Source organism: Bos indicus x Bos taurus, chromosome 6, assembly GCF_003369695.1.
Source record: "Bos indicus x Bos taurus breed Angus x Brahman F1 hybrid chromosome 6, Bos_hybrid_MaternalHap_v2.0, whole genome shotgun sequence".
In the NCBI taxonomy this organism is placed as follows: domain Eukaryota; kingdom Metazoa; phylum Chordata; class Mammalia; order Artiodactyla; family Bovidae; genus Bos; species Bos indicus x Bos taurus.
Genome location: NC_040081.1, coordinates 60,804,685 through 60,813,342, shown reverse-complemented (window position 1 = coordinate 60,813,342; position 8,658 = coordinate 60,804,685). Strand labels below are relative to the sequence as shown.

At 48.8% G+C, this 8,658-nt stretch overlaps 1 protein-coding gene across 1 annotated transcript; it reads left to right on the top strand.

Moving 5' to 3' along the window:
• The first annotated feature begins 279 nt into the window (after nucleotides 1-279).
• On the top strand, nucleotides 280-5,213 carry PHOX2B (paired like homeobox 2B). Its single transcript, XM_027544383.1, has 3 exons — nucleotides 280-920; nucleotides 1,783-1,970; nucleotides 2,958-5,213. Exons 1-3 carry the CDS (start codon nucleotides 680-682, stop codon nucleotides 3,474-3,476), a joined length of 948 nt encoding a protein of 315 aa, XP_027400184.1. The 5' UTR covers nucleotides 280-679; the 3' UTR covers nucleotides 3,477-5,213.
• The last annotated feature ends 3,445 nt before the right edge of the window (nucleotides 5,214-8,658 follow it).

The window sequence follows — 8,658 nt, the reverse complement described above, 5'->3', positions numbered from 1 at the left end:
ATGCACTTCAGGGGGTAGACTTGTTGTTAAATTGAGCGTGTAACGCTCTTACAAAACAGGTTTTCTATGACATCAAGGTTTCTTCTCCCTAACTGAGAAAGAGAGACAGAGAGAGGGAGAAGGAAGGGGGAAAACACACACACTATCTCAATTTATGCCTAAGGTATATGATCAGTTAAAAAGGCTTAAAAGCTCGGGGAAATTGGATCAGGGAGAATCGTCACCCAACTTTCATTATTTCCAAGTAGTGTGATTGAATTAAAGGGCAGGGAGCTGGTTAGAAGGGAGGATCAGGGGCTCAGTGCGTAATGGTGTGGTATTAAATTCTAATTAGAGATGCAGGAATCAATGATAGGGAGGTTGGACAGCTCAGTTCCCCAGTGCCAGCCCAATAGACGGATGAGTTATTGTCATGTAAAAAGCGCCAGCAATAAGACCAACCGCTTTGCTATTGTCCAAGTGGAAAGAGCCAAGTTTATTATGAGGACTATATGCTCTAGAGACCTCAGACAAGGCATCTCATAGGAGGCTTTTTCATAAAACTAGGCTCTGCTGGTAGTAAGGAGGCCAGTTTGGAGGCAGGCGTTGAGCTGTGCACATCTCCCCACTCCAGCCACCTTCTCCATACCCATCTTTTATTTCATTTTTCCACTTGGCTGAGCCATCCAGAGCCTTTTCAATGTATAAAATGGAATATTCTTACCTCAATTCCTCTGCCTACGAGTCCTGTATGGCCGGGATGGACACCTCGAGCTTGGCTTCAGCCTATGCTGACTTCAGTTCCTGCAGCCAGGCCAGTGGCTTCCAGTATAACCCGATAAGGACCACTTTTGGGGCCACGTCCGGCTGCCCGTCCCTCACGCCGGGATCCTGCAGCCTGGGCACCCTCAGGGACCACCAGAGCAGTCCGTACGCCGCAGGTAAGGACCGCCAGCTTTCTCCGCGGAGGAAGCTGCCTTTCCGCTTGTATATAGGAAGCCTTGATTGCATTTGAAAATGGAAATGTGTTTAGTATTTACCAAACGAAATTTGCTTACACAAATGAAAGAATTTATCACGTTAGAAGCGATTGCAGGGAGGGGTAATTCACTTACAGGGTTACACTATCCTAGTCACACCCGAACCGCCAACAAAATTATCTTAAGCTGCCAAAATGATAGGCATAATTTATTTACTTTGCGATGAGACGTAAAGCTTAGAAAATAATTAAATAACAAAGAGTAAAGCTCATTACTGGCAGTGTCTCTCTCTCTTTTTTAAAGAACCGACAGCGGCTCACACCTCTTTGCTGGTCATTTTTCTGATGATTTCTTTAATTCATTATTATTATTATTATTATTATTTTGCAGCGCTTTCCACCAACTTTTGGGCCGGGTCAACTTTTGAGAATTAAAAAGTTTCCACAGTGGGAGTGTTTGGTAACTTCATCCCTGGCTTCCTAGTATTCCGATGGATGTTTTCGGAACTTTTTGCTCTCTAGCTTTTCCTCATCACAGTATTTCCCCGTCCCCGGACCTCAGCCGTCTCCGGCGCTCTATGGCAACCTACCCAAAGGCCGCTTGTGCGCGGAGGGACCCCACCTAAGCCTGGAGTTTGTGCCCCTGTTTCGGTGTATAACTAATTTGTTCGGGTCATCTCGCCAGCTCCTCTCGGCCACTCTCCCGCCCCGGTGTCGGCGGCGGCTCCAGTGCCACCTGACCTTGGAGTCCCCACATTCCGACTCCAGGGTCCGCACATTCCAGACCTTTTTGCTTATACTCTGTCCCCTCTGGTGTCCTCCAGTTCCTTACAAACTCTTCACGGACCACGGCGGCCTCAACGAGAAGCGCAAGCAGCGGCGCATCCGCACCACTTTCACGAGTGCGCAGCTCAAAGAGCTGGAGAGGGTCTTCGCGGAGACGCATTACCCTGACATCTACACCCGGGAGGAGCTAGCGCTGAAGATCGACCTCACCGAGGCGCGAGTCCAGGTACGCGCTCCCGGAAACCCACCCGGCTCTGCAGCACCGCGCGGGGCAGGGGTGCAGTGCGGGAGTGTGGGCGATCCTATTGAAGGCTTGCGTTCCCGGGCCTCCTCCGAGAGGCCAAGTTCGGAGGGTATGTGTGCGCGAGGAAGGGCTAGGGAGCGCGTTCTTGGCTATAAATTCACGGCGTCAAAGTGTTTCTCACCCCATCTAGGGCTGTACCGGCATTCAGGAGCTATGGGAGAGGCATTTCGGGGGGTAGGAAGTGCCTTGGGGGAGGAATGCAGGCTTGGCTCCGTATTATAAGTATTCCGCCCCCTTCCCCCCAAATACCTCCAAACTCAAGAGCTTTTAACGGAGAGCTGTTGGCGCATAGGTATAAATTTTCCTGTGAACTGTGATTGCAGAAGATCCGCAAAGGGACTGGGATTCCATATAGTTTAAGATCCGCGCCTTACTCTAACCTTTCAGGGACGCAGGTGCACCCAAGAGCCGGCCGTGGTGCCTCTCCTGGTGAACCTACCTCCGCCCCCGCCACGTTAGCACCTCCAGGCTCAAAGGCCAGGATGGACAGCAGGCACCAAACCCAGAGACCCCCTCACCTGTCTACCAATCAGAGTTTAACTTGAGACCTGAGGCCTAGAGGTGATGGCGAATTTGGGATGGCTCAGAAAGTAGACTGAGCAAGGGTACTTTGCCAAAATAAGGTAACATCAAAATAAGGGCTTCTATTATAGGGCCTTTCGCGGACGTGCATCCTCTTTACCCCTCCTACAAGCTACTATTTCCAGGAAGTGCCCAAGTGGTCCTAAGAGTTTCTCGAAAGATGCACCAGTCAACCAGAGGGACAGCTTCAGTGGGCTGGATGTGCGCGGGAGTATCCACGGCGCGTGCAGTTTAAAACAATCTAGAATGGAACGTGGGCTGCCTTAACTGCTTTTCTTTTCTTCTTTTTCCCCCTGTTTCACTGTCTGTCTTCTCTTCTCGGGCCAGGTGTGGTTCCAGAACCGCCGCGCCAAGTTCCGCAAGCAAGAGCGCGCGGCAGCGGCGGCAGCGGCCGCGGCCAAGAACGGCTCTTCAGGAAAGAAGTCTGACTCTTCCCGGGACGACGAGAGCAAAGAGGCCAAGAGCACCGATCCGGACAGCACTGGGGGCCCGGGCCCCAACCCCAACCCCACTCCCAGCTGCGGGGCGAGTGGCGGCGGCGGCGGCGGCGGGCCCAGCCCCGCCGGAGCCCCGGGGGCGGCGGGACCAGGGGGTCCCGGAGGCGAGCCGGGCAAGAGCGGTGCGGCGGCGGCGGCAGCGGCAGCGGCGGCGGCAGCAGCGGCGGCGGCGGCGGCAGCGGCCGGAGGCCTGGCTGCGGCCGGGGGCCCTGGACAAGGCTGGGCTCCGGGCCCCGGCCCCATCACCTCCATCCCGGATTCGCTCGGGGGTCCCTTCGCCAGCGTCCTGTCTTCGCTCCAAAGACCCAACGGTGCCAAAGCCGCCTTAGTGAAGAGCAGTATGTTCTGATCTGGGATCTGCAGCGGCGGCGGCGGCGGGAGAGCCGGGTCCCCGCGGGCGAGTGGGTGAGCTGGGTAGGCCCAAGGCTATTGTCGCTGCTGCCGTGGCTTTTCCTTTGAGAGCCTAAAGTAATCTCGATAAAAATAAAGAGAAAACGGCGTCGCCCCCATTTCAAGCCCACTCCTACTCCCTTCCTTCACCCCCAAACAAAACGAAACACCTCCCTGGCTTCGCACCTGCCTCGGGGCTGCGCGCACGGACCAGGGGGCCCCGCTTGCTACCCGGGAGGTGTGAGCGACGCGGCTTGGACTCGGGGAGGTGGGTGGAATCTCAGGGGGCTATGTCTGCGTGTCGGTGTGTGTCCGTCTCGGGGAGTGTGTGTCTGTGGCCCGAGCAGGTGACAGGGAGAAAGACGGCTGGGAGGCCACAACCAACTCAGTGACTTGCTTAGGGAAAGAGAAAAGTGAACAGAATTCCCCCAAATTAAAAAAAGAACGAAACAGGGAGGCAGTGACAATTAAAACAAAAACAAAAAAACCGAAAGGCTTTAAAATCCAAGGGAAAGAATACAAGGGGGAAGAGGGAAGCGGCAGCTGGCCCCATCTGAGGGCTCTGTCTCCGGAATTCCTAAATTCATCCGCACCCTCTGGACAGCACTGACTCCCCTGGGGCTCCTCTTCAGGGAGAGTAGGAAGGCCTTCCAGTCGACCCGTTTCCCCTCTTGTCCTTGGGTTCGGGCCGCTGCGGTGACGACTCGTGCAGACTGTTCCCGCGGCCAAGGTGACTGCCTCGCGCCCGCTTGCCTGCCCCAACCTCGTCAAACACCATCCCGCCAACTGCGCATCTGAACCCCTCAGCGTTCCAGTTCTCCTCCTGAGTCTCTGCAGCCTCTCGGCCCTGAAAGATGCCCTATCCATGAAATGCCTTTTCATCCGCGAACTCCGCAAACTTTGTCACGTATCTTTCAACTCTTCCCTTTTTTTCTCTCCTGACACCCCCGCCGGCATTTTCTTCCACCAGCTTTTACTGAACTTTTTGGCACTGCTTTGGATTGGAGTCAATTGCAGTCCACTCAGCTGGCTGCAGAGAAATCTACCCAGCAAGGAAAAGAGGCGCACACAAGTTTGCAGAAGTGTCTCTGCATTTCTGTTTGATCCGAAATGGACTCACATCCTGTATGGTGGATGGACTGTATATTGATGATTCCATTCTTCGCGCAGTTTAGACATCTCTGTTGGGATTTTTTGTTTATTTTTTAAATTTTATTTTAAAAGGCACAAACTATAGATATTAGTTGAATGTTGAGGCTTTAACTTTTTTGGTGTCTTTCTACAACTGTGTTCTGTGACTCAATTGTATCGTGTTAATATCAGTACAGCCCGCCTCCTCTATGTGACCGTATAATGTTTTTCTCTTCTTGTAGTCTCTATGGTGTGTCTTTATTGAATAATAAGGTTCTCACGGGTTCAATTCCTTTGTGTTTAGAGAGACCACGGTTCAGCCAATGGTATATATTTTTGTTATCAGGTGCATGTCTGTCTGATTTCTTTTTTCTTCTTGTTGGACTATGTTTGTGAACATAAGCGTCATAAGTTATGTTTCAGATTTTCAAATTTATTTATATGTGTTATAATGAATGCTTCTATTTAAAAGGGAAATATTTCTACATGTGCATATAGTTTTCCAAGAGTGTACCATTAACTTGATTGTTGATAATAAAAACAAAAAGCAAGTCTAGCAATTGAACTATTCTGACTTTTTCTTGATTCATTTTTGTTTGTGTTTAATTAATTTAAAATTATATTATAATGATAAGGGAGGGCAGATGAAATTGTAGAAAATATCTAGAAGCCTCTGCAGCTCTGGAAACCTAGGTAGGTTGGAGAATCTAAATTCATATGGCTAAATTCAGCCATTATAAAATTTAGTGCTTGGGATAGCAGGCAGGATTCTCCTGGTCCATTTTTCTTTCTTTCCCAGCCACAGAGCACAACAGAACAGGAGGGCATTGATAGAAGTATTCAGATTAGCGCCTGGACTGATATTCTGCGGACTCTGGTAGCAGGGAAGGCAGGGCTAAGCAGGATTCTGATTCTCAACTTTGAGAAGGACTTGAAAGCGCACTGCGCAGGCGCCTTCAGGACCAGTGGCATCTGGGGAGGGCCAGGTGGTCCCCAGGTGGCCCAGCCACCTTAAGCCCTGAAAACCAAACCACTGGCAACCAGGAATACCAGAGGGTCTTTGTGTGAGTGGGGAGAGCAGCTCTGCAATGTTAGTGTGTTTGGGGAATCTACAACAACTGGAATTAGCGAGCACTTGCCTGTACCAGATTGTGTTTTCTATGCGTTATCTCACCTACCTCTCAAAATAATATCAGGAAGCAGGTGTAACTCCTATCCTTAGTTTCTTTTAGACAGGCTAGGAAGCTGAGGTGACAGAAAGGTTAACTTGCTCACGTGGTCCTAGTATACGAGTGATGGGGCCGGTCTTTGAACCCAGGATATCTGATTCCAGAGCCTGTCCATTAAACTACACCAGTGGTTCCCAAAGCGTGGTCCCTGGACCAGCAGACTCAGCATCACCTGGGAATTTATCAGATACACAAATTCTTAGATCCTATCTGAGACCTACAGAATCAGAAACCCAGCCATCTGTATTTTACAAGCCCTATAGAGAATGTGAGAACAACTGAACTACAGTATAATAAATCCAAATGGGAAGTTTCTAGAATCAGAACTACATTGGAAACAGGCCTGTTTGTGTGTAGACACTTCAATGACTCCCTTTTGGAAGGATATAATCGTCATCACAGATTCCAGATAGAATCTTGTCTCCTCTTTGGACTGTTTGGCTGGGCCGCCTTCTTCAAGTAGATGCTTGTGTGGATTTCTGGCAATTACCTTTCTGGCTGGACTTTATCAATAGATGAGTCAGCTCCCCCACATTTGATGGGAGGCCACAGTCTGCCTTCTCTGAGGATTAGCAGCTGATCTGGTTTGAATTTATCAGGGCCTCTCACCTCAAGCATCTAAATATGGTTTGCATCAGATCAGGCAGCTTTCACTTAAAAATTTGAAACCTTTGGGTCTTACTGCACTTCTAACAGTTTTTCTAAAAGACTTTTGAATAGTCCTTTTTTTTTAATTTGAATCTTAATGACCTTCAGTAAATTCTCCTAGACATCATTACATAAACAGTGGCATTAATTTTGATGGTCTAAAATGCCAGCATTTGCCAGACGCCTTAAATCCCAGTCTTTGATTGTAAATACACCTTAGAAGTTCTGGGAGAGGCCAAAAGAAGGGCCAAAATATGCTGACAAAAACCATATTTAAGACCCAGGTAACACAGTTCTGGACTTGGCCAGAGGAAAATTGGCCTTCCTCTGGCATTGAGGGACAGCAGGTGAGCCTCTGTGAGCTGATGCGCAGATCAGTGGGACAGGCATTCTGCAGAAGGCAAGACCAGGAGGGAGGAAGAAAACAAGCAGCAGAGAGAAGAAAGAAGAGAGATAGGGAAACAAGAGAAATAACAAATAACCAAATAAAATATTTTGGAAACCCCAGGGAGGGTCCTGGAAACCATTTCAGCTTTGAATAAACTTGGTAAATTTCCCCAAATTCCCTTCTCCTGGCCTTGACCTGCTTTAAGCACCGTATGTCAAGGACCAGGGAAACTTTGGAAAATGGCGAGGAGAACACGCTTCCATCTCTCCACCCCTACTCCGCACCAGTTTCCCAGAAGATTGTATTTTAAGTGTCCGGAGGCACCCAGCTTTTAGTATTTAAGATATCAGCTTCTTTTTTACTTTGGGTCACCTCTGCCTCTGGTTAAAGAAGCAGACTGTTGGGAGGCAAGTTTGTGATCAAATGCAGAATAATGCTCCTGTAATATGAAGGAGTCCAGTGGCAGGACACCGTGTCTCTTGCATTGTGTCATTTCCTTGGAGCCATGCACAGTGTGAACAAGCTCACTCTCACTTTTCCTCTCCTAAGGAATTTGCATTTTGGCTCATCAAGGCATCCTTTTTCCTGGCAACTCTGGGACCACATGTGACTTCACAAAACCTGCGTGAACCACTGCCAGACGGCCACCTCTGTGCCAAGTCTCCTTCACCATGGCCAAGTACTGGCAACCAGAGAGTAGTTTCAGAGGGGAGCCAATAACCCAGCAAAAAGTAGCTGTCTATTACCCAGATGCTTCTCTATGGCCACCTCTTGTCCTTAGGAAGATGGCCTCTGGGTAGATAGAGATGGTTCTCAATTCAGGAATTGAGGAACTCTGTGATCTTGGATAGCAAATAATTAATCCCTCTGAGTCTGATTCCTCAATCAGAAGTGTGAATAATAGTACAGATTTGTGAAGTTGTTGGGGGATTAAATAAGATATCCAATAAGTGTTTGGCATAGCAGGAAGTTTTCAGTAAATGTTAGGCATTATTTTTAAAATTATTTTATTATGTAACTCCTAGATTCTGTCTTCATCTCCCTAGCTCAGGCCTTAGCAGACTAAAAAGCATTCTCTGCTGTCTCTTAATTCAGTGGCCCAGAATGCGAGAGAATATGCAAAGATTGGAATTGGAGAACTTTGCTGAGGGTGACAGTTAACAGCCTAGAATCAGCCAAAGGCTGACAAGTAATAACTACTAATATTTATTGAGTGCTTATTATATGCCAGGCACTTTTAAGTTTTAAAGCACTCACTCCTCATATTCGATCCTACTGGAAAAGTGCTATTTCCATTTTTTTTCCTTAGGAGGAAACTGAGGCAAAGAGGGGTGAGGTAACATGCCCAGGTCACACAGCTGGTAGTAGCGCAGCAGGAGTTCAGCCCCTCCTGAACCTTTGCAGGCTCTGCAAGGGGAAGAATTCATTTTAGCCCCAAGGTCCTATACCGCTGGAGCCAGAAGGTGATCTCCTCTTGCAAAAGACTCCAAAGGGTAGATGAGAGTTAGAAAGGACATCAGGGGGAGCAGGATTGGGAGGAGAATCCCAACCAGATTCAGAATGAAGTCCAGGGCCTAAAAGGGAGCAGGCTTTAGGATCCCCAGGAGGAGAGAGAATGTTTTCTGCAAGGCAGAATAGCTTATAGTCCCTTTCTGGTAAGTAAATAAGGCAAGGAGTGGCCAGAGGCATGGCATATGAAAGGGGAAAGAACAGTTATATTGATGAACTGGGGAATTGTTGGTCAA

Excerpts from the sequence above, each read along its gene's own strand:
- PHOX2B (XM_027544383.1), top strand. The coding sequence starts at position 680 with ATGTATAAAATGGAATATTCTTACCTCAATTCCTCTGCCTACGAGTCC. Across the intron at positions 921-1,782 it reads GAGCAGTCCGTACGCCGCAG|TTCCTTACAAACTCTTCACG; the intron begins GTAAGGACCGCC and ends GGTGTCCTCCAG. Across the intron at positions 1,971-2,957 it reads TCACCGAGGCGCGAGTCCAG|GTGTGGTTCCAGAACCGCCG; the intron begins GTACGCGCTCCC and ends TTCTCGGGCCAG.